This window comes from Galleria mellonella, unplaced genomic scaffold (assembly GCF_026898425.1).
Source record: "Galleria mellonella isolate WM207_F2 unplaced genomic scaffold, CSIRO_AGI_GalMel_v1 utg87, whole genome shotgun sequence".
Lineage (NCBI taxonomy): Eukaryota > Metazoa > Arthropoda > Insecta > Lepidoptera > Pyralidae > Galleria > Galleria mellonella.
Window position 1 is genome coordinate 2,575,203 of NW_026442166.1, and position 27,081 is coordinate 2,602,283.

General features: G+C 34.2%; 1 protein-coding gene across 1 annotated transcript in view; it reads left to right on the forward strand.

Annotated features, from left to right (window-relative positions):
• Positions 1–27,081, forward strand: part of LOC113509447 (pikachurin-like) — a 110,425-nt gene that overhangs the window by 69,845 nt on the left and 13,499 nt on the right. Inside the window, exons 7-9 of the mRNA XM_052902118.1 lie at positions 7,858–8,035; positions 25,791–26,218; positions 26,754–26,831. Coding sequence (XP_052758078.1) covers positions 7,858–8,035; positions 25,791–26,218; positions 26,754–26,831 — 684 coding nt within the window. The remainder of the gene's footprint in view (positions 1–7,857; positions 8,036–25,790; positions 26,219–26,753; positions 26,832–27,081) is intronic.

Here is a 27,081-nt window from a genome sequence, read left to right on the forward strand (position 1 = left end):
TCAAATTGCTAAGAAAATTCAATTGAACCGAAAATATTTTCTTTTGGAAGTTGTTTAAAAAGTGCTGTCATTCTCCTTGTTTGTTGTCAGAAACTCGAATCATTGTTAGAAAGAAACCGAATATCTTTTGTCACTGGCAGCTAGGTACTTATCTATTTTTATTCTTACTCGAATAATGCGAACTCAATCTTTCAGCCTCAAGTCTGTAGAACAAATATTAGTTGACTACGCTTGCGGAGTCGAATCGATTGAATAGAGCAGTTCATAGTTCAGTGAATGGTCGCATTCAATTTTGGAATCGTGAACGTACGAGTATCGAGATCCATCCAGAATATTCCGTGGTTGGTTTGATTTTAAATGGGCTCATATCAGTATTGTGAGCATTTAAAATGTGACAACGTTGGATTTATCTATCAATATTCCAAACCAATTAAACTACTATTAAAAATCTTTTACACATTTTTTTTTAATGGATGATAATGGAATGCCCCGCCTGCGCTATCGGTATACACTGACGGGGCACCAGTGAGGGATGACAGGTGAGAATGAAGCAGGTCAGTTAGCCCATCCTGACAAATTCAACAACGAATCAATTATAATGGTTTCCAGGGGGAACCGCATGGAGGTCAACCTAATAGGGTTTATTGCTAGCAATGAGGTTGCTAATCCCCATTACTAACAATTTCTTCTCCCCCCTCTTTTATACAATTAGAAACAGGTTTACAATTTGTCTGATTTTTTTACATTTCTGTTACTTGGTTTTTTACAATCAATAAGGTTTACTTTCATCTTACTTCGATTTTGTAGTGTTTTTATTACGATCTAAATTATTAGTTCACTTCAGAAACTTTAATACTGTTTGATCACTTAGCGGTACAAACACGAACGGGACATAATTTCATATTGGTAAAAATTTTTAAACCAACTTCAAAAAGAAGATTCTCAATTTGCTTATTTTTTACATTTATTACTTCATAACTCCGTCAGTTGTTAGTTGATATTTCATTAAAATCAGTTTAGTAGATTAGTTTTTAAATAACCGGTTTTGGAAAAATTAAAGTCGGTTTTTTTTTAGGAACACAATTTAGATGACAGTGGAATAATAATACTGCCTGCGCCATCGATATATACTAAAAGGTCATCAGTGAGGGATGATAGGTGAGGATGAAAGTAGTTGGTCCATCGTTTGTTGGCTTAAGTTGACCACAGTGTTTTCTAGTAAGAACTGTGTGTCTGACAGAGGGTCAGATCGATATCGCTAGCTACGGGTCTACTAGTCCCCATTACCAGTGAATATTATTAGGATAATGTTTACACCACAAATGTAACATCTTAATATTGTTTACCCGACTGCGAAAGGCAGATTATGGTTTTACCAGTCACAAGTGCGATGCTGCCTTCCGTTTGTAAATGTAATTGGATTATGTATGAACACATCACTGAATTTAACTAATTATCCTTCATCTGATGTGTCACAATGTTAGTATTATAAATGTTTATTTATATTACTATTAGGCGTGGGTAATATATAACAGTGTCTACAAATTTGGCGTGAATTTACAGGGTATAAAAGAATAACACCTGAGTCCACAGGAATGGCAACACATAGGGGGTATCATGGGCGAAACAGTATACTCTGTTATGTCCATGGTCATGTCGATAGGCGACGGTTACCACTTTCCATCAGGTGGGCCGTCAGCTTGTTTGCCATTCTAAGTTGTATAAAAAAACCCATCGCCTGGTCCTCGAGCTATATCGTGCGTTATGAGCGATATCCTGTGTTATGAGGAGTCAAACGACAAAGATCTGGAGACAGAACCCAGAACACCCCAACCCGAGCAAATTCAGTAATGTTCGTTCCTAAATTGGCATGACCGGTAATCAAACCTGGAAACTCATTAACGCAAAGAAACGGTCCTCCCACTTTTAGGGGATGAGATGGATAATAATAATAACATATCCCACCCTTCAAATCGTAACACAGCCGTGCAAACACAACTGCTTCACGGTTGAAACACTAATAGGACATAAAGGTACTCAACAGATGACTTTTGTACAAAGTCTCCCTCTGGTGAAAGTTACTATTTAACAATAATTGCTACTTTATTTAATTAAATAACATGCAAATTTACTAATATATTTATAATGTTAATAACGATTTATATTGCTAAAAGGAGAAAGGAAGAGCTAAACGACATGGATGGACTGTGTCAAAGAAAGACGCTATGAATAATTAAAATAGCAAATATTTTTACAGTAAAACGTACATGTATTGTATGTTATCCCTTATTTGGCACAACAATATATATTAGGCAAAGTACATACTTGTAAATTTAGTAGTATTGTATTTTTTTTTTAATGGGTGATAATGGAATGGTAACCCCACCCGCGCTATCGGTATACACCCGCGGGGTATCAGTGAAGGATGATAGGTGAGATGAAGCAGGCCAGTTAGCCCATCGTGACGAATTCAACAAGAATTGTTCACGATGGTTTCCAGGGGAGACCACGTGGAGGTCGACCTAATAGGGCATATTGCTAGCAATGGGGCTGTCAAACTCCATTGCTAACAATCCCTTTCCCTCCAGTAGTATTATATTATGGGGTATATACCTGTAATAGTATAGATATATAACACATAGTGAATATTATAAACAGTTCTGTAGAAGGGGTTTAACGAGAGTAGAAAAACTACGTGGAAAATTCCCCGTCATATTTTTTCCTCTTCATTCTTTACTATAATTTTAATAACCAATTTCTAGAGAACTCGGTCTCAGTTGGCTTTTCAAGTAATGGCAAAGAAATTTTGAATCGAAATATATTTTAATCTCGCATAAATTTTTGTATTTATTTTAACTTCTATTGCATTCGTGTATTAAGTTATTACTTAAATCGGCTTCGCCAGTATAAATGAGTGTATAAATGTAAATGAATAAAGTTAACTTTTTTATGAATAAACATATGAAAATACTTGCAATATAATGTATGGGGAGAAGAGATTATAAATAATAACAACTACCAATCTCATTACTAGCAATTTACTTTGTCAAATCGATCATTACGTGGTCCCCCTTGATTACTAGCGTGCTGAATTCCAGGTGTATTCATCACGATGGGCTTACTGACCTGCCTTTTCATTCTCATCCATCATCTTTCACTGGTGCCACGCCAGCGTATGTCAAATGTTAAATTTTTTTTATTTATACAACTTAGAATGGCAAACAAGCTGACGGTCCACTTGATGGAAAGTGGTAACCGTCGCCTATAGACATGAGCAGTACCATGGAGATAACAAAGTATATTGTCTCTCCCATAACACCCCCCATGCGTTGCCATTCCTGAGGACTTAGGTGTTATTCCTCTGTACCCAGTAAATTCACGCCATATCCCACCCTACAAACCGAAACACAGCCATGCAAACACAACTGCTTCACGGTTGAAACACGAATGGGACAGAGGTACCCAAGCAATCGACTTTTGTACAAAGTCTCCCTCTGGTGAAATGGTCTATCGTGGTTGTAATGTCCAGGAAATACGGGAGCACTCAATTAAAACAACCTCAGCTGATACTCCAAGTTTTTAATACTACCTTCCAAACTTTTATTACATAAGTACCTTCACTACAGTGGTGAATCATAAATCGAATTAGAAAATACTTTCTTTATTTGAAAGGATATATTTACCTATTGGTCCCATAGAATTTGTATTAAAATTGGTTATGTAGTTTAGTTTTGAAATCAAGTGTATTTGACATAATTGAAATCTTTTTTTTTAAACACAATCTCTCTCAAAATATATTAGTAAGAACTAACTACGTGGCAATAGTTATCAGTAACATAAATAATTAGAGTTTAGGAATTGTTCTATTGCAAATTGTATGTTATTATTAAATGTGGGGTAAAATTGAAAAAAAAAAATATATATATACCGAAAAGTTGAACTCATTAGGAGCACTCGTGTCTCTGAAGGGTTGGAGGTAGCAAATGGGCAACCGTGGTGGTGCTGTCCAAGTGAAAAGCATAAAGCGGTTGTAAAACTATAGTCGGTCTCAACAGAAACTAATGAAAAGGCAACCAAGTGTTGTTGAAATTATCAAAAAAAAATCTCTAAAAATTAATAACAAATTGATATATTCGATTTATAAATTTAGCGTAACCGTCAATTGGTAGAGAAGGTGATCAGGCATTAAGTCTATCCTATAGACATATTTTAATGTCACAGTTGCTCATGACTAAGTATCACGAATTGATTCCGAAACTAGTCGAGTTTTTTCAATCTAATAACACGTAAGTTAAACCGGTAGTGATTAAATCAAAATATTGTAATGTGTGCAACGTTGAGCTTGTAAATAAATTAATTGATTTTTTATTTATACTACTAATAGAAATACATAGTAGGGAGTCAGTGGATGCGTGTGGCTCAGGAGCGTTCTATATGGCAATCTATGGGGGAGGCTTTTGTCCAGCAATAGACGAATAATGGCTACTAAAAATAGTATAAAGCTAGTGCTTTTATTTACTTATGTATTTGTTTATTTATTTATAAGAGCGACCAATAAGATATCTACTATAATTACAATTTGTATCTCATGCAAATAGTTCGAATATAAAGCATACTATATCAGGTGTTAACTGCCCACTGCTGAGCATAGGTCTCGCCCTTGGGGAGATTTGCAAGTAGTTACCATGCTTGGCAGGCAGGTTGGCAATTGCAATTTGGCTTTTGGTGATGTTTTAAGAGGGGACGTTGCTGTCTATCTCTCTACCATAAGCTCCCTTATTTATTTATTCTTTATTGTACACAAAAAAATTACAAATATATATTAATAATATATATTAAATAAAGATGTACAACAGGCGTGGTTAACTCTGTAAGAGTTCTCTTCCAGCAAACCCTGAGTGGAAAGGAGCATTAATTACCAGCGGACAGTGTGCGTACAACAATAGAAGGAAACAGTATAGTTGTTTCTATTAAGAAATAATAAATATATTAACATATATACAAAATAACTCATATAATCAAAATCATAATACATACATACCTGTATATAATAATACATATATATACTCCCTTAGTCGCCTCTTACGACACCCACGGGAAAGGAAGCCTGCTCATTGCTGGATATAACCTTCCCCATAAAGGGGGGTTTTGCTAATAATAGTAGACGCTTGACTGGCGAGTAAGGCTATATATATATATATATATATATATATATATATATATATATATATATATATATATATATATATATATATATACTTAGCTTTGTATATATTTATTAAACTATATTCTTACAAACTTGATTTGTTATACGAAAAAGAACACCATCTGTTACATTCATTCATAACTGGCAGAGATAACTTTGTGTTGTCTTAAAAACTTGCCAACTTTTACTGCAACTAACATTTACGTATATCCAACGAAACACTTGTGATATGAAAGTTGAATAAGTTTTATTAGGGCTGTACTTGTATCTTGTCATATCTAGTTATGAAGATTCAGTGAGAAATCTTTCCGATGAATCTTAGGTATTTAATGGGATATTAGTTTACTAGATTTTCTTAACGACAACGTCCTTGTGATTGAGATATATTCATTCATTTAATGGTTTATTTATAACAGAGTATTCTTAATTTATTTATTTAATACTTTATTGTACACATTAGTTATAAAAATATGACAGAGGTAAACAAAAGTACAAAGGCGAGCTTAACTCTGATAGAGTTCTCTTCCAGCAACACCCAAAGTGGAAAGGAGCATCAATGTCAGCAGATACAGCAGTGATTGTGATTATATCCGTATTGTTCTACGATTTAGTTTTACTTGTACTACCAGAAGGAGACTTTGTACAAAAGTCAATTGTTTGAGTACCTCTGTCCCATTCATGTTTCAACCGTGAAGCAGCTGTGTTTGCATGGTTGTGTTTCGGTTTGAAGGGTGGGATATGGCGTGAATTTACTAGGTACAGAGGAATAATACCTGAGTCCTCAGGAATGGCAACGCATGGGGGGTATCATGGGCGAAACAGTATACTCTGTTATGTTCACAGCACCGCTCATGTTTATAGGCGACGGTTACCACTTTCAATCAGGTGGAACGTCAGCTTGTTTGCCATTCTAAGTTGTATAAAAAAAAAATTGCAGAATCGAATAAACTGAAAAATCCGTTCTGTCCTTCTAGTAAAACAAAACGAATTAAAAAGCGGCATATATTTTTCTTTGGGCAATAAGATCCCGGATTCGAGTTTTGTTTGGACTTATTTTTGGATATCGAACTTTTCTAATTGTTTTTTATTCCCAATTATATCTGCGATCAGTTAAGGACTATGAGCAGATGTGTCGTTTGCCAGTAGTTGCGATACTTGGCAGGCGAGTTGGCAACTGCAGTTTAACTTTTGGTTCTTTTAAGAGGGACGCCGCTGTCCATCCCTCGAATATTAAATTTCCTTAGTCGCCTCTTACGACACCCATGGGAAAGGAAGGGGTGGCTTATTCTATGCCTTATGGATTCGTATGAGTATGTGGCACTAATACCTCTTGGCATTTAAACGACTCATCCAATCATCACGAAATTTAGCGCACATACACTATTATGGGTGGATAATGAAATCGAATCATAGGCGAAACAGTATACTCTGTTATTTCCATGGTACTGTACTGTACCATCTATAGGCGACGGTTACCACTTTCCATCAGGTAGGCCGTCAGCTTGTTTGCCATTCTAAGTTGTATAAAAAAAGTTTATTTTTTAGCCCCACCAATCAATATTTAATGATGAACGAAATCGCGGGTAAAGACTAGTATAATATATACTAATAATGAGGTGACAACTTGTTGCATCTTTACACGAGTAAACACCACTCAATTGATCAATTCTCTTATAACTTGCACCACATTTCTAGCCTTCGGCATCCAATTTCAGTTTTGCATAATTGCCCAACACTGCGAAGGGTAATGTTTTAGAAAAATTACCGGAATTCCGTGAAATTTTCTCGTCCAATTCACAATGTTGGTGTACCTACTTATATTATGGGTCAATCAAGGAATCCTTTTGAGAAATGCTAGACATTCTCTTTAGTCTGTGATAGTATAATTTAAGACAATAGTTGACGAAATATTAACTCTTAAAACTTTTACGTTGAATTTTTTTTATGATTTATAAGAAACTGAGAAAGAAAGAAAGAAAAATTATTTAGTGGCATACATAGACATTACAAAAGCTAACATTAAAAACGAATTCTAATCTCTTAAAGACTCTTAATCAGCATGTGTCGGGAGTCCTTACGAGTTACCGACGCTGGTCTTCCGTAAGAACCTATATAAAGAGTGCTGCGCGCAACAATGAAATTAAATAACAAGCAACAATAAGACAATTACTAATGTTAAGTTAATATTATATATAATATAAAACACATATGAGACACATGGAATATATAGATAAATACATAATAAGTGATATGGTGAAACGAAAATATGAATCTGTAATTTATCGTTGAAATGTGGTACAATGAATCTGAAATTATCTGAATTATCTCGACATTTCGACGATGTTACACCGGCCGTGGTCACGAGTAGACTGACGTAGCGCTGTCATGTCTCCGCTTGCGAGGCAGAAGTTTTTCTTCTACCCGCTCATTTTGTGTCATTGTATGACATAAAATTGTCAAGATGTCGCCAACGGCGGCACATTATATTTTGTGTTTACCATACTGTTAATTAAGTTCTTGTATTTTACATGTATGTTCTACTGTATCTTCGAGAATCTATAGATATACAAATATGCTTGCATTGTCATGATGATGAATCAAATATAAATTATTATTTCCAATCGAATTTAAACCTTATTTTCTTTTCACAGGGCTTGTTTTCGCGAATGACGTTCCGGGAGCCAGTGTGGGTGGGAGGCGCTGGCAATACAACAGGACTGCAGACCAAACTGGGTTTGTCTGATGGACTACTTGGCTGTGTGGACTTTCTGAGGATCAACGGAGATACATACAGGCTGGTCAGAGATGCTGTGGCAACGTTGGATATTGGTAAGTATTTTAAGCTAGCTGTATCCTACGGTTTCGCCCGTGGTTGTATCGTGATGTTGAATAGTCTAAAACCTTATTATATTGTATTATGTGTTAAATTTTAACTAAATATTATATAGTTTATCTTTAGCTGTACGGTTTCACTCTTGTACATTTTATAGTTTTTTTTTAAGCTTATCAAAGGTTGACTGAAAAAAGATCCTTTTATGGGATAAGTCCGCAATGGCGGATGTATTAAATCTTTTAATGTGTCTAATATAAATTATGTACAATAAAGATTTTACAATACAATACAATAATACCTTCCTCGAGAAATGAGCTTTCAAATGCAAAAATAATTTATGAAGTCAGATTTGAAGTTCCATATATTAGTGCGTTCAAACAAATAAACTCTTTATTATATTAGTATAGAAATCTCTCTGTCCTTTTCTCTCTTCTCTGTCTCATATAATTAGTTTTCAACTCTCTTGGGTAATCTTTGAAATATTTTTTAGCAAAAAATATGGTATCAAAGGCTAACTAGATGCTAATAACACGCTCTACAGGTTAAATGTTGGTAGGAAATTGACGTATTTTGCTGTATACGCATTTTCTCATTACTTCTATAGGATTTTTTTTTTTATTGGATGAAAATGGAATGGTAACCCCGCCTGCGCTAACGGGATACGCTGGCGGGGCAGCAGTGAAGGGTGATCGATGAGGATGAAAACAGGCCAGTTAGCCCATCATGATGAATTCATCTGGAATTAATTATAATAGTTTCCAGGGGGAACCGCGAGGAGGTCGACCTGGTTGGGTATATTGCTAGCAATGGGATTCTCAGCCTCCATTACTAACAATTCCTTTCCCCCCTCTATAGGATGTTAACCACGTAAGGATGGTAATCACTTTCGAAATACATACTTTGATCTATCTGAGTGATCAAAGAACTGCTTCAATTGTTAGTATTGGAAAATTGAAATTTTAGATAAAGGCTTTTTTTGTTTTAATGGATGATAATGGTATGGTAATCCCGTCTGCGCTCTCAGTATAACTGGCGGGCCACCACTGACAGATGACTGATGAGGACAAAAGCAGGTCAGTTAGCCCATCCTGACGATTTCAACTAGAATTAGCCACGATGGTTTCCAGAGGGAACCACGTGGAGGTAGACCTGACAGGGTATATTGCTAGTAATGGGGCTATTTGACTCTATTACTAACAATCCCTTTCCCCCCTAGGTATTGGCTTGCCCTCTTATTCTTAAAACTATCTAACCTCTTATAAACATCTTTTTGCTATTGAATTGTTTTGTCTCTTTCTCATATACTAACTTACAAATTTTAAATAAAGTGAAAAAATAGTATAATAGTTGTAATAGGATTTTAGAATGTTTTAGTTTCTATGAATAAGAGACTACCGACTAAATCGTCTTTCAAAAAAAGCGTTCACGCTCACTTTTTATCTTTATCCGAGCAGTAAGTGCTTTATATTATTCCCAAATTCGTGTATAATATAGTATATGTCATATATGTGTAAGTATATTTGTTTTTCATATATATTTATTCGTTTATATATGTAATTTTAGTATGTATGTATATCAATAATTAGTAGTACCGCATTCGAGTATTCTGACACTTCCCTATGGTTGACTGGGAGAGAATGCTTTTAGCATTAAGTCCGCCATGTACACATATTTGTACTAATGAATAAATAAATAAATAAATAAGGGGGTTATGACGAGAAAATGAGATGACGAGTCCCACGTAAGTGAAGCCGCAGTAAATTGCTAGTTGTATAAAACAGCCCATGTCCGAATCAATCTAGTTGATCAAATATTATGTTATCTAACGATATCATAAATTAAAAACGTTAATAAAGATTTAGAAGAGAGAACAAAATCAAGAATAATAGTGAAGCCCGTCAGGAAAAAATTGACCCAAATTTATTAAGGTTCAGGCGAACGTAAAATTACATTAGCAGCGTAATACGAAATTTTACTAATTTTAATATTCTTCAAAAATCCTTTGAGAGGGCGTCCTTTGATTACCTACGCCAGATCTCTTTTAATCTTTGAAAGGTAAGCCCAGTGATACACTGAACAAGAGATAATATAGAAAGCTATATTTTTAAGTAACTTTCTAGAGAAGTAGAATGTACCGATAACGATACTAATAAAATGATATAAAAATATGAACAACTATATTAAATTGCATTAAATTAAAATTATGAAAACAAAAAAGAATCATTAAATTAAGATGGATTTTAATTAGAATTTAATTACATTGATGAAATTGAAATTGGATTATTTAATTATAGAAATCTTTTTAAAAATTTAAGGATCGACGCCCTCCTCGCTTCAAATTGCTGCGCCCGACAGGGTCTACAATGTACTGTATCAATTATTAACATCTTTTATAATAATATTGTAGAATGCAATAAATAAATTGAAATGAATTGAATAGTTTTTCTATTTTGTTGTTGTTGTTAAAGGTAGTTCTCAATTTGGTTGTATTTTTTTATGTTTATTACCTCATAACTTCAACTGTTGTAAACTGATTTGAATTTTTTAACTGAAAAAGATATATCTACAGATTTATCCCAAAGAAATTTTATCAAATTAGATTCAGTAGTTTAATTTTAAAACCAAAATAACCGATTTGCTACAACTGAAGACATTTTGTTACTGTGGAAGACAATTTATATGTTTCAACTATGGTTACGCAAATACAAATTTAATTAGCTTGGAAAAAAAAAACGCTCGAGCAAATTGTAATTTGGTTTCAAACACACAATTTAACTTGCAAACTAAAATATATTCAATTTAATTTGTATACGAATCGTGTATTCGTGCGTTTATATGTTTTGTCTTGATTGAATTTGCTGTTTTTTTTTTTTGTATTTCAAGAATAAAATAAAAACTATTTTTATTGAAACAGATTTGTTTACAAGTTCCTTTAAATCGTATTTTTTGTGATTCTATCTTACGTTATAGCTTAGCTTTTATAAGTTCATGCGGTTTAATTGTAATAATCTATGATAGAAAACTTGATCTCTGGCCCGTAATCAGTTCTGAACCGTCAGCTTACTGTTAGCCGTCACATTTATAAATCAGTAATAATAAAGTTTACAGATTAAATATCTAATCTGTCTAGTATAATATTAATAACAAAACAAAATCAAAGTCCTAATAGGACCCTGTATTTGTTGAGATTGTCTCCTACTAAATATCACAAATAATAATCAATTGCCTTTCAATTGTCATCGAACCAATGACAGCTGGCAAAGCTTTCATTTATTCTACTGATAAATAAAAATGTAAACATTTCGGCTTTGGCTTCTCGTTTCACAGTCGCATTAAGCCATTTCAGTTCACTATAACGATTTCCAAACTATTACATCTACACTAATATTACGAAGAGGAAAGATTTGCATTTTTGGGTGTATGTTTGTAATGAATAAACTCAAAAACTACTTTGCCGATTTCAAAAATTCTTTTACCATTAGAAAGCTACATTCACCTTGAGTAACATAAGCTATATTTATTTCTAGAAAAGATTAGGGATCCTTACTAAAACTTTAGTAATGTAACTCAAGGTGTAAAAAAAATGATAAAAAATATCTTTCGTCGCGTGCGCTGCGGAAACTATTGGTGATAGAGCAAAAGTATGTTGTTACTACTATTAATTACTACAAAAAACTTTGGGATACTATATGTCCAATTATTATCGTTATGTCACAATAACCACTTTTTAAAATGTCGTAAAAATGTCCACCCGTGCGAAGCCGGGACGGGCCGCTAGTATTACATAAATTTTTTTATAATAAAAGTGAATAATTAACAAATTAAAATTTTGACGGCGCTGCAGTGATGTTTATTTTCACAAGTAGAATACTGCCTCAAAACGATGCCTCCCAATGATTTCGTATTCACCTTTAAATTATTAGAATTTTGTATTTTTAATTAACTACTGTACAATTTTGTTAGAAAAATTAAACATTTAAAATAATTAACTAAAAAAATGTACGTTCAGCAACTTGCAATAGTAATGAAGTGGAACAATCCAGAAACTTTATTATTAAAAAAACTTTCCTGAATTCCATTCTCAACAAACGATGGGGAACGTGTAAAAAGAGAATCAAACAAATTTACGCCAAATTAAACTCAACGAAGTGGGTTATGAGAAGAAACTTGATTATAATAGTACAAGCTATGAATCGAGATATTATTCGAATCACGTCCCGCACAGCGAGGCTACGAATCAAAACTCAATTTTGTTGCAGATTGTACAGTCTCGGGAAACAATATTTACAGACAGACAATCATAAAATATAGACGGTTGTCTAGGATACTAGTGAAGCTATAAAATAATGTTCCAAGGAGACAAATATACTACACTTTACTAATACATATTTTCACCAAAGCCATGCTCGTCGCTTGATAAAACAAGTGTTTTTCACTAAGTGTTGCCAGAAACATGTTTTAAAATAACTTGAATTAATAAGAAACATTATTAATATCTACGCATACATGGTCCTACTTGGTAGGCCGTATGCAAAAACTTCAAGTTACTTAGCGAACTATGGAGAGAACTATGCTCGGAGTTTCTTTGTGTAGCGACCCCGTAAGGACAAACGTAGTGTGGGACGACCTCCACTTGGTAGAGTGATGACCTCAAATTATTTACAGGAAGTTAGTGATAGGTCGTTCAGACCATTGGTCCTGAGCCAGACCATAAGGAACGCCTTATGTCACTCTATGAGGGAGGCCTATGTTCAGTAGCGATAATGACTAATATGATATTTCTAATTTAAATTATATAATATAAATTGAATATTCTGAGGCAACAGAAATGACATTTCTAACATTATAATATTTATTTTGATTATAGAGTCTATAGTATCTAATTAGGAGGCATAAAATATTTTTATAAAATAATATATAAAAACTTGTTTTCAAACAATGTTTTTCTTTTTTTTTTTAATGACTTCTGGAATACTTACTCGTTGAATTTTAGAGCACTTACAAGTATGTATCTGCTCGTTTAAACAATTTGGTAGTATATCCGCGAGTCTGTGCCTCGATTGGATTTAAAACGTTCCATTTGACACGACAAACAGAATCGCTTGGGTGCCATGTTTGCGCGGGAAACGTATTGCGAGCTAACATTTTAAAGATCGAACGCTTGCTTGCTAAATTTATTCCACTTTTAAATTGACTGTATTTGATTTTGTTTTGTTGTCTTCGCGTTTTGTTTTGCCTTTACGGCATTCTAAAAACTCTCTTAAGAAATAAGTTATTGCCTGCTTCTTTAGAATGAATTCTTCCTGGATATTATTACTTGTATTACATATTATACGGTCTCACTGATACCCGACAAGATATTTTGGAGAAACGTTGTCTTTTTTTTTAAATTATAGTGCGTGTCTAAGTATAAGTATATTTTGCTTAACAACAAATAATATTTTGTTCGGCAAACAAATTTTGTGGTTTCAATCTTTACAGAAATAATTTACCTAAACCCATCCCAAAAAAAGCATTTCACAAATCGGTTTTTAACTGATGAAGTTATGTTTATTACAAACATAAAAAAAAATGCATCCGAATTGATAACCTCATTCTTTTTTAAGTCGGTCGATGAGACCAAATCTATCCTTTCACTCACTCACTTTTTTGTATAGAGATTTTTTTTAGAATTCATTTTTATTCATATAGCTACAAAAGAAATATATACTGTTTGTATTGTTGTTTTGTTTATTGTTTAACTCTTTAACTGCTCCTCTCCATCCAAAGGTTGCCTGGAAGAGATCGCTCTTAGCGATAAGGTCACCCACTGTATTCTCAGTGTGATCATTTCTTGTAATTATTTATATTTATAATAAGTTTACTATTGTAATCTTTTGGAGGAAACAATAAAGAGTATCTATCTATCTATCTATCTACTGAGATGAAATGGGAACCTCGTTCTTCTGGAAGTCGTTCAAAAAGTATATATATTTTTTGTGTCGAAACCGAGTCGATACTATGAAATCCGATAGGTCTATAAGTCTACATTATAAATCACACCCATTCACACAAGACCCTTTTCAGAAGGACATTTTACCTTGAAAATAGGGAAGTAATGACACGTGAATAACAAAAAAAATGTGAACACTGTTCTAATTTTTTATTAAGTACTTGTTGTATCCCACGGCTTTGCCCGCGTAAATCAGTAAGTATAAGTATATAAAATATTATTTGTGCTAAATTAGGATATAACCTACTTATATACCAAATTTCATTCAAATCCGTTCAGGAGTTTTTGTGTGAAAGAGTAACAAACATTCATCTATACTTACAAATTTTCAATTATAATATTAGTGAACTACCAAGATTATATTAGGAGAAGGAATGGACAGCAGCGTCCTTTCTAAAATACCACTAAAGCCTAACTGCGATTGCCAACTCGCCTATCAAGCGTAGCAACTACTGGCAAAATCCTCCAATATGCTGAGGATTATGTTCAGCGGTGGATAGTTAACGGTTAAAATTAATATTATGAACTAGCTGATACCCGTGACTTTGTCCGCGTGGGTATAGATGTGTGTACTTACCTATTTATTATATCTGGGAATACTGGACTAGAACAATGACGTGTCGTTCTCACTCTTTGCCTTAGGTCGAAATTACCTTACTTAAGTAGTTTGTGTACTAAGCTGTATAAGTTACTATAGTTTTTTAACTATCCCATGGGAATTTTCCGTGATTAAAAGTATGTGAAATGTTGACCGGGAATGTAAGGTATCACCATACAAAATTCATTTAAATCGGTCTGACAGTTTCGGAGATTAGCCCGTACAAACTGAGAAACAAAAAATTTGAAATAATGAAAAGTACGCTAAAAATCTGACTCTTTTTTAGCGTTTTTTTTTCTATGTACAGACATTCGACCTCTACAGTATTATCATATGTATACATATAAATATGAAAAAGAGTGTGTTTGTTTGTTGCTTCATAGCGTTTTAACGACTTAACCAATCACTATAAAATATGGTATACACTTATTAGATGTATGTAGTGGAAGACGAAGTCGCGGGCAAAAACTAATAAAATTATATTTTAAATATTGAGAAAAAAAATATATACGAGAGGTCTTAATAAAAACATTAAAAGCTAAAACAATAATTTTTAGAAACTTTGTCTGTCTGTAGGTATACTTTGGCATCACGCAAAAACTACTGCACCAAACTGGATGCGATTTTTACAGTTATATTCCTGAGCGTCTAACTTTAAATCTGATGTATGTCACATATTGATATATTGTTATAATTATTGTAACAACAATGTAACTTTTAATGATCCTCTGTTCCGCATGTGCAGACTGTACAATAATTGTAATGAATTGGACATTTTTGCTTACGATTTAAATTCTTTTCTTAAAATAGCAAAAGAAGTGTCTGAATTTAATATATAATTATTCTCATTTTCTATAGTTATTGTATATAATATTGAAACTAGTATAAGGTAACGCTGTGCGTAGCAATTAACGGTGTACAATTTTAAAATAATTGTTTTTGTTTTATACAACTTAGAACCTTACGGAAAGTGGTAACCGTCGCCTATAGACATGAGCAGTACCATGGACATAACAGAGTATACTGTTTCGCCCATGATACCCCCCATGCGTTGCCACTCCTGAGGACTCAGGTGTTATTCCTCTGTACCCAATAAATTCACTTACAATTACTTAGTTATAAAGCTTATTATAGTCAGTGTAATGTGAATTGTATTACTGTTGCTGTGCCTAAATGAATAAATAAATAAAATAAAAAATTATACACTAGATATATCTGGATAAATCGTATGAAGTAGTGGGCAAAAAGCTGGTCACTCATAAGAAGGGGGTGAAGGGATTGTTAGCAGCAGACTATCAGTCCCATTGCTAACAATATAGCTTGTCAGGTCGACTTCCACGTGGTCCTCCATGAAAACCATCGTGCTGAATTCCAGGTGTGTTCATTACGATGGGCTAACTGACTTGCCCTTTATTCTTACCTATCATTCCTCACTGGTATGCCGTTCGCTCAGGCGGGGTTATCATTCTATTATCCATATCGTCCATTAAAAAAAATCACTCATAAGATTTCCTTCTGCAGTGAATACAGTGAAACCTTTCCAAAAATCGAAATGATACTCGACACCCGCGTATTTTCCAAATATCGCCTGTATTGATAGATTTCCGATTCATAAACATATTGGATCGAGAACCGGCGTCATATTTAAATTGTCGGCCATTTTATTCAATAAAAAACGCCGTAAAGTGAAATCATAAAATGCCGGATAGTAAAAGATGAAATTATTTATTGGACTTTATGTGCCAATAATGTATTTATGTATGTACTACTGCGTAAAATATTATATTAGTATTAAATAATACATACATATGTATCTGTGTCGCCTGTATCCACAGTATATAATCACAGTATCCATGCAAATATAAAATTATCTTGTATATAATGTAAGGCCGGCAGCACACCTGCAATGCCGTAGGTGTTGTGGGTGACCATGGGCGGCGGTAGTCACTTACCATCAGGTGAGCCGCATGCTCGTTTGCCCCCTGTGTTGAAAAAAAATATATAATAATTTGAAAAGAACTACTGTTGAGTTTTCTGCGGGTTTTTAGCAGATAACAACATCCCGAATAAGTCTATTTGAATAAAGATTGTTCCTATTCTCTATCTTACACTAGCTTTTGCTCACAATTAATCTTTTGTAACTATAGTATAGATAAAATTAATTAACAACTTTTTCGAAATTCGCATTTGAATGGAAGGCAACTGTTACTTGAGACTAAAACCTCGGGTAAAGTCAGTTTTTTTTTTTAATGGATGATAATAGAATGGTAACCCCACCCGCGCTATCGGTATACACCGGCGGGGCACCAGTGAAGTATGATAGGTGAGGATGAAGCAGGTCAGTTAGCCCATTGTGACGAATTTAACAAGAATTGTTCACAATGGTTTCCAGGGGGAACCACGTGAAGGTCGACCTAATAGGGTATAATGCTAGCAATGGAGCTATCAAACTCCATTGCTAACAATCCCTTTCCCCCCGGGTAAAGTCAGTTAGGTACATATATATATCTCAATGGTTCATATCGTACATACAATTTTAGAAAACGTTTGCAGTCATATTTTAACTGGGCCCATATCTGATTTAAATATATTTTGTTGGAACGGAACGTTCCACAGCATCTGCCGTTTTGGTAAAAGGCCGCACATTGAGTAGAAATAAATCTAACCGCGTCCCACATTCACTGGTTGGGTTAACAAGTTTTAATATCCCCGGCCACAAGGGCAAAGGGCCTTATTTATGTGCCTCGCCTACAGCGTTGATTTATATCGTGCATCTTTCAGCAAATAATTGACGAGGTTAATGTGCAACGCGCGTCGTCCGATAAATCGATACAGCAATATTATTTCCTATAACAATAGCTGAGATCTTTCTAATCACTTTCATATTGGTATCAAAAAGAAAAAAAAACACTATCGAATCGGCAATAGGGTTGTATTTAACGTGGTAATGTAGATTCGATAGTAAAGAAAATATAAATATGTAATTTCTGAGTTTTTTTTTTATTACATTTTTATATCAGTCGTTAACTGTTCACAGCTGAACATAGATCTCCCTCATAACGTAGGAGGTTTTGTCAGTAGTTGCCACACTTGGCGATTGGGTTAATCGAAACTAGGCTTTGGTGTTGTTTTAAGACAGACTCTGCTACACATTCCTCGACCATTTAGTTCTCTTTTTTTTATGCAACATAGAATGGCAAACAAGCTGACGGCCCACCTGATGGAAAGTGGTAACCGCCGCCTATAGACATGAGCAGTGCCAAGGACATGACAGAGTATACTGTTTCGCCCATGATACTCTCTCCCCCATGTGTCGCTATTCCTGAGAACTTAGGTGTTATTTCTTTGTATCCTCTAAATTACCCTGTAAATTTTGTCAGTAGCGACAAGCACTTGGTGAATGGTTTTGTTTTCATTTATTTGGTAAAACTAACAGTGACAAAATAAAGAATAATACATAATATTAATCAAAGAAAATATTGAGTGAATTTGCCACCAACACCGTTTACCACAGTTTCAAAAACCGGGTTAACCAGTTAGGCTTTAATGGTGTTTTAAGACATACGCTGCTACCAATTCCTCGACAATTTAGTTCTCTTAGTCTTATTACTAGAACCAACCATGCCAGCAACTGCTTCCTAATAAAAAGACAAGTGGGACAGAGGTACCTAGAGGTAAGTAGATGACTTACAAACTCTCCCTCTGGTAAATAAAATAAAAAAGTCACCCGTCGCTCGAACCGTTATCGAAAGCTTTCCCTGTTATTAGTAGACACAGAACGTGCGTGGAATTTGTTGATAGGAAGATCTGAAACAATCCAATTGTTTCATGGCCTTGAATTAGAATCAATTGATCTATATGTATACTGAATTTGAAGGAATTTATTCGGCCTCACATTTTCATTTGCCGTTTGCTATGTATTTTATTTCTTCCTCTATAATCTTACCGAGTTTGCTTGAACTCTTTATGTTGAATGCCAATGTTAATGAGAAATGTAAAATATTTATTTCATAACCAATTTGATAAAATACAAAGATCATTGTTGTGCCCTTCTGGTAAGCGAGTCCTCAGGAATGGCAACGCATGGGCGAAACAGTATACTCTGTTATATCCATGGTACTGCTCATGTCTATAGGCGACAGTTACCACTTTCCATCAGATGGGCCGTCAGCTTGTTTGCCATTCTAAGTTGTATAAAAAAAAAAGTGATATCACCTCTTCTCATCCTCACCAATCGACGGAGCGTCAGTAACGGATACTGATGCCTCGCCAGAAAATATCGATACCGTAGGCGGAGTTTCTCTTATCTTCCATTAAGCCTATCTTCCCCCATTGCGAATTAGATAAATTTCTTTCTTTTTTTTTTGTTTTGTTTATTCTCCATTGTTATTTTTGTAACAGTTGTAGGTACTTTTCGTATTTTGAATTTTTAATGGAACTTATATACATTTTGTTTTGCTTTATAAAAAAAGTAAATTGAAACGCGGCCAATTAAGTTTAAATTCAGAAAATATTTAAATTAAGAATGTGAAATCGTATCAATCCAAATGAATAAAACGGTAACTTCAATTGCCTTAAGATTGGTATAAGATTAACAGTCTATCGATTTATCACAAATCTACGTATTGTAAAGAGAAATGTCATAACCGATTCAGAATAGACGTTATCATGCAGATAAAAACAAATATAATTAAATTAAAAAAAATAAAGGTAAATTTACCAGTCGGTAAACAATGCCTGTCTGGTAAGCAATGAAATTGGTAGTCCGCATTACTAACAATTCCCCCCCCCCCCCCCCCCCCCGACTTTATTGTTTGTTTGTAATAGGTTAACACAAAAATTAGTAAATTGGTTTTAAAAATTCATTCTCTATAGTAGGCCACATTATCACTTTTAGCGAGTAACATAGGCTATATTTTTATTTTTCTAAATTCTATCTATCCGTGCAAAGCCGGGTCGGATCGCTAGTTATTGGATAAAACTGTACGGTCTAACAATTTACCCGCGTAATCTGATGCATGCCGAGAATCAACGTCAGTATTAAAGAAAAGCCAAGACCCGGAAAAGTAGCCGAACGCAACGCTAATTTTAACACATCTTTTCGGGTCTTAGCGCGTCAATTGTCCGCTTTCTTTTCGGCTTTGGCTTATTGTGTTTTTTTCAACCAACTTCAGAAAAAGGAGGTTCTTAATTCGGTTATTTTTTTATGAAACATAAAAAAATAACCGAATTATCATCATCGTATAGGCCTTTAACTGTCCACAGCTGAACATAAGCCTTCCCCTTGGAAGGTTTTGCCAGAAGTTGCTACGTCTTGGCAGATGAATTGGCAACCGCAGTTAGGCTTTGGAGATGTTTTAGAAGGGACGCTGCTGCCCATCCCTCGTCCTTCCTTTCACCTCTTACGACACCCACGGTAAAGGAAGGGGTGGCCTATTATTTATGTTTCTTATCTCATAACTCCGTCAATGCTTAATCGATTTGGAATTTTTTTTTTATTTGAAAGGATATACTTAGAGATTGGATTCATAAAAAAAATATCAAAATCGGTATAAATATTTTAATTTTTACAATAGATAAAAATAACTGGTTCTTTCACAATCGAAGTTGGCTTTTTTGTGCAGCATCAATTATTAGGACTGCAATAGCAAATTTAAGAGATGTAAGAGTAGGTATTATGCTACTAATTAGCATTTCACAGAGAGAAGAATTTCTCACTTTTTCTGTAGTTTCTACAATATTAACATTTGGAGTTTATTTTATTTTTATTTTATTTTATGTTTATTTGGTCTCCTAGCAATTGTTACACTGATAAGATTTAATATTAAAATTACTGTCTATTTATACTTAGTGTACAATCATTTTAAAGGAAACACAGCGTGCTAATTAACAAAAACAATAATATGGTATAACAATCTCTTGAGTTGTTTGACATTGGTATGGTTTTTTTAGATTCAATAGATGATTACTTCACATAAGTTGTAGCTATTTAAATTAACTGCAATGCTTTCCTATAAAAATCCCCCTCTGTATCGAAGTGAATATCCAAGTGTTGCTTGCAATCATTCATTGGAGTTAGTGCAACATATTTTATATTTTATAAGAGACGTGAATTAACGCTTCATTTATATTATTACTTTTTATGCAATATAATGGCAAACAAACTGACGGTCTACCTGACAGAAAATAGTAATTATCGCCTGTAGACATGAACAGTACTATGGACGTAACGGAATATATTGTATCGCCCATGATACCTTTCATACATTACCATTTATAAAGATTAAGCTGTTATGCCTCTGTACCCTGTAATTTTATTGCTATATCCCAACTGTTAAACGGAAAAATAACCATGCAAACATAACTGCTTCACGGCAATAACATGAATGGGACAGACGACTTTGTACAAAAACTCTCTCTGATAATATTTATATACTCGTATATTACTTGAATGAGAGCATGTTGTTCCAAAAACAAATTTGGTCCGGTTACTGAACTACCGGAGACTGTGATCACGAGCAAAGGGATAAAACCAATCAGAACCTTACAGTTCCTTAAACGAATGGAGTAATATCTATTATAAAGTCCGTTAACAATCAGTTTATACTCATACATGCCTTAAACTTTGACCCCAATTAAATCAATTCCGATGTTAGAGAATTTAGTGGAAATTCAACGAGCTTCTAAAGTTGGGAACAAGTTTATAGTTAACTTTGAGAAGATTACTTGTGGAACATATGCGGGTTTATTTATATCTGTGCCTATTTAATCTGTACTTTTTAACATACCTTAAAATATCAGACTTTTGTTACCTCATAACTTTGTTAGTTATAAAACGATTTGGAAAATTCTTTTTTTATCTAAAAGGATATAATAACAGACTAGTTTTGTAGAAATTTTATCAATATAAATACAGTAGTGTAATTTTTAAATCAAAATAACTGGCTTTATTACAATTGAAGTCGCTCTTCTGTGTAATATAATTTTATATTATTCATTCTCATCTATCATCCCTAAATGGTACCTCGCTAGCGTATCCTAATAACTAAGGCGTGGATTTCTTCCATTAAAAAAATATATCTCCAAAACATACCTACGGAAAACTTTAAAGATTAAGTAAAGTGATAAATGGTATTTCTTTTGACCCGTAAGAAAAGTTTTTAGCTGTTGGTACAACCTACACTCCAGGGATGGAGGCGTGTGTTGTAGAATAAATTTTGGATATTGCTTTAAAATTATTCACAGTTGGATACAAATTGCATTGAAAATTAAATACCAAGTTCTGAATAACATGCGTACATATCTGCCACATCTGTCTCATATTAGGCTAGGCAGATATATTGGAATGCCAAATGCTCCGATTTAAAACCTTTTTCACTTCTTCCACATTCATCTTTTCATACACGCTCGGTTACGAATACTTTTAATTTGGCTTTTTACCATAAAGACGTCGTCTATTTTGTCAACGTATGCCCATCTAAATACTCCCCACCGACATCTCCATTCATTCGTGCTCGATAAAACTCTTTCGTAATTCTTCTTTCATCGATCCTCTCCAAATGGCCAAAACTAAGCAAAAATCCATTTTCAATTTTTGTCACTACATCGTCTTTTAATCCATATTTCTTTCTGATTACATTATTTCTCACTATATCTTTTAATGTAATACCACACACACGTCTCAGAAAAGTAGGCAGAAACAATGGAACGCCAAAGCCAAATGTTTGAATGACGAAATATAACATGCCAAAATAAAGTGGGTAGATATACTTTGGTAACATAAAATGACTTATACGTACAAAGCGCCTCACTTGGTGTAACCACTTACTTTTACAATTTATATTATTAGTAAGGATTGTAAAAAGGTTTAGGGTAGGTAAGTATACATTAATGTCTAATTATTAGGCTTACTACGTACTAACATTACGTTCAGCCCTACTTCTCATAAACATAAGCCTTAGAGCCTTCTGGTGTTCTTTTTAACTGCCATGCCAATAGGCTATTTCGTTTTCATCCAGCATTATTCACTGTATCCTCCACTCTTTGTTGAAGTGTATGCTTTCTGACCTTTACTTTGTCCTAATTCATGATTGTTGGCCAAAGTAACCTTATAAGCTTTATTAATTATAGAGGTGGTTATTTTAAGCGAGTTCAATTCCAGTAGCATAATATTTATACATAATGATATTGAAATAGTAAATGGTACGTAAAAGTAAGAATTTATTTATGCTATAGAACATATTAGCTATATCCCGGCTTCTGCTGTGTGAATTAGTATTTTTGTATGTATAAATATCTAATAAATTAGCATAGGATATGTCCTTGTCGTCACGGCATAGAATAAGCCACGCCTTGCTTTCCCGTGGGTGTCGTAAGAGGCCACTAAGGGAGGGTAAGGGATGGGCAGCAGAGTTCCTCTTAAAACATCTCTAAAGCCTAATTGCGGTTGCCAATCCGCCTGCCAAGCATGGCGACTACTGACAAAACCCCTAAGGGGGAGGCTTATGTTCAAAGGACAGTTAAAAGCTAATATGATGATAATGAAGTTAGGATATATCCTACACATATCCAGATTGTCTACATACCTACTAATATAATAAATAAGAAAGATTTGATTGTTTGCCTGTAATTCTTTTTAGGCAACTTAGAATGGCAAACAAATTGACGGCCCACCTGATGAAAAGTGGTATCTGTCGCCTATAGACATGAGCAGTATCATGGACATAATAGAGTATACTGTTTCGCCCATGATACTCCCAATGTGTTGCCATTCCTGAGGACTCAGGTGTTATTCCTCTGTACCCTGTAAATTCACTGCCATATTCCACCCTTTAAATCGAAATATAGCCATGCAAACATAACTGCTTCACGGTTGAAACACGAATGGGATAATATAATGGATAAACTTAAAAACTAGTCAACCGTTTTTAAAAATTCTTTCAACTGTAAAAAGCTATGTTATCAGCAAATAATAAGCTATATATTATTTTTGAAAATTCTATCTACCTGTGCGAAGCCGGGCCGAATAGCTAGTATTAAATAATTTAGATTTTAAAGCTCCAGGTGCAAATTTCTAACAAACGTTGTTATAATTGCTTTTGGTTCAAAACAATTTGTAATCTGTTAAAGTACAAGATAACTTTTTAAAGATATTACAGTTTTGAAGTTTAAAAGCGATTAGCAATTTAAAAGAGCTCCTTGATACTTATTGTATTAACGTTTTTAATCTTTTATAATCGATCAAGGATAAAACATACCAATTAAGAGAAAATTATAGAATACTATCAATTTCTTGCAGCTTTTCTCGCATTAAAAGTATCATGTATATTAGGGGTGGCCAACTTAACTAGACCCAAGATCTACTGTTTACTGGCGAAACCTTGTGCTATCTACCAATTACACACTTCTTGAAATCTCAAATAAAAAAAAAACTTAGTTTAGAACACAACGATAAATAAACAAATATAATAATGAAAATAATAAGTTTATTGGAAAACAGATTTTGTGTAGTTCTAAGAATTCTACTCTCGAAGAAGCATTGTCCGTTTATTATACAACATTATACAACAAACAATCTCAATATCACAGTTATAGAATCAGTAAGGAATTATATATGTATCATAAATATATGAAATGGAAGCTAATATAGGAAAATGTAACAAAAGTGACATAAATAATGTACAGCTTAGTGCGTATACGGTTATAGATAGTTTTCCCAATCCGCTCTTATTTTAATCCCGGCATTGCTCGGAATGATGATGAACTGAATACGTAATGGTCCCACATATACGCCGCCAGACTATAAGCTACGAGTATGATTCTGCCTCATATGACTTCGTAATTGAGATGTGCGGTCCTATATAGTTTTTTTTTTTATATATAGCAAAGTGCTGTTTGGTCCCGGTATACAATACGCCACTTCTTTTCCGTGGATATCACAAGAGGCGACTAAGGGAACTTAATGGTTGGGGGATGAGCAGCAGGGTCCCTTTTAAAATATTACCAAAGCCTAACTGCGTTTGACTGCGTTTGTCAACCCGCCTACCAAATGTAACAATTACTGACAAAACCCTCAATAGGGTTTTTTTTAATAGATGATAATGGAATGGTAACCCCACCCGCGTTATCGGTATACACCGGCGGGGCACCAGTGAAGTATGATAGGTGAGGATGAAGTAGGTCAGTTAGCCCATCGTGACGAATTCAACAAGAATTGTTCACGATGGTTTCCAGGGGGAACCACGTGGAGGTCGACATTGCTAGCAATAAGGCATATTGCTAGCAATGGGGCTGTCATACTCCATTTCTAACAATCCCTTCCCCCCTCCCTTCAATAGGGTTAGGTCTATGTTCAGTAACAGACAGTCAACAGCTGATATGATGATGATGATGATGATGATGATGATGATGATGTAGAAAATTAGCTATACGAAAATATCATGTTGCATTTGTAAGCAATGTTACCATATTAAGAGGCCAGATCTCTGGAATCTTCTTTAAATAATGGCAACGTTTGTATTCTAACTACTCTTCTTATAGAGCCAAATTTAAGTTTTGCCAGACGGATATTTACTTTGACATTCGTGGTACCCTGTTTATAAACGACGGTTAATTAAGGACGGTTACCATTCACCATTAGGTAGGCTACCAGCTTGTTCGACTTTTACACGTTGTCCGTAAAAATATTTGTTTCGAATCAGACCGACTCCAAATGCTTTGTTGCCAATTTTTTGGCTCCCTTTGTGATAACAGAAAACACTATTTTAAATCAAATTAATTCGAGATACGGCTGTTGGCAAGTCCTTTGTCGCGCTGAATTCTAATAAGTTCAGCGACATGTAAACAAGTTGAACATTACATTCATCATAGCGGTAATAACAAATACTTTGATAATCCCATCAAGAATTACAATTGTATGTATATTAAATGAGTTAAAGGACCACATGAAAATCAGCGTTGCATAAGTTCATCTCGCTGACAGTGTGCATATATAGCATTGGCTGAAGCGGCTCCTATTACCAGAAGAATGAATTCACTTTTTTCTTTTTTTATTGTTGTTTATTTTTTACCAGTAATTATTAGAATTATTGTTGTTAGTAATAGAGAATCTATCTATCTATTATTTTTATTATGAATTTTAATGTAACTTCATTTGTTACAGCCGAATGTGCTCCAACCCTTGCACCGTGGAAGCCATCTAATGAAGTCACTACAAGCGAATCAGTCCACAACAATGAAGCTCATGGCATATATGACATAAACGATATAGTACATTTTGAAGACAATGATATTGTAATGAGAGATGCTAAAACAGACGACCATAACAATTTAGACAATTCAGTTGAACAGTTCAAGAATTTCAGAATGGTGAAAGATGTTGCCAAAGTTAATAATGAATTCAATGATCAAATTAATGATTTGAACAATGATATGAGTAATGATTTAAAAATTGATAATGATAAAGCGGTGAGAACGGATAAAGGTGATGATAAATGTGAATGTCATCACGGCGGTGGATGCGTTGGTGGCGTGTGCTTGTGTCCATTGGGGTATGCTGGAGTGAAGTGCGAGATTACCTTAGACTTAAAGGTAAGATTTCACTTAAATAAGGATAGTAATAAACTGAACAAATTAAACATATAGTTCACGAACAAAAAAACGTGGACATAAATAGGCCAGCCAGTCATAAATAAAATCCCTACAATTGCTTGTTACAGCATATCTTGGATTACTAATATAATAAAATTATAACTAGAAGATGTTTAGATATATAAAAAAAAATATGGGGAATTTTAATAAGACGAATCCCAAAAAAATTTTTTTCGAAAAAAATTAATGTGTGTTATGTATGATTGTTTCGGTATCACGCGATAACTACTACACCAAATTAAATGCGGTTCTCATAGTTATGTTTCTAAAAATTTAAAATTAAAATCTGCTCATGTTTTATAATGATCAGTTATCTACAAGTTTGTTACATTGTTTTTTACTTCTAAAATTAACGCGTACGGATTTGCGAGCAAAAATCTAATGTATGCTATGAACAGTATAAATCGTTACTATTTTATAAAACATTATATTTTATATGAAATGTGTTTTCTATTTTAATCAACTTCAATTTCAGGTACCAAGGTTTAACGGGTCGTCTTACCTCCGCTTGCCAGGTCTCGGCAATTCAGCGCAGTCTTGGCTCGATATACAGGTAAATATCAAATTTATTAATCTGTACCACAGATAACATATATATGTTTAGGTAAGGACAGTTAGTGTAAGGATATATATCCTTATACTAACTGAAATATTTCCGAACCGATACGACAACATAACCTTCAAGAAAAGAGCATATTCCTTTTTAAAAGGCCGGCAGCACACCTGCAATGCCGTTAGTGTTGTGGGTGACCATGGGCGGCGGTAGTCACTTACTACCAGATGAGCCGCATGCTCGTTTGCAC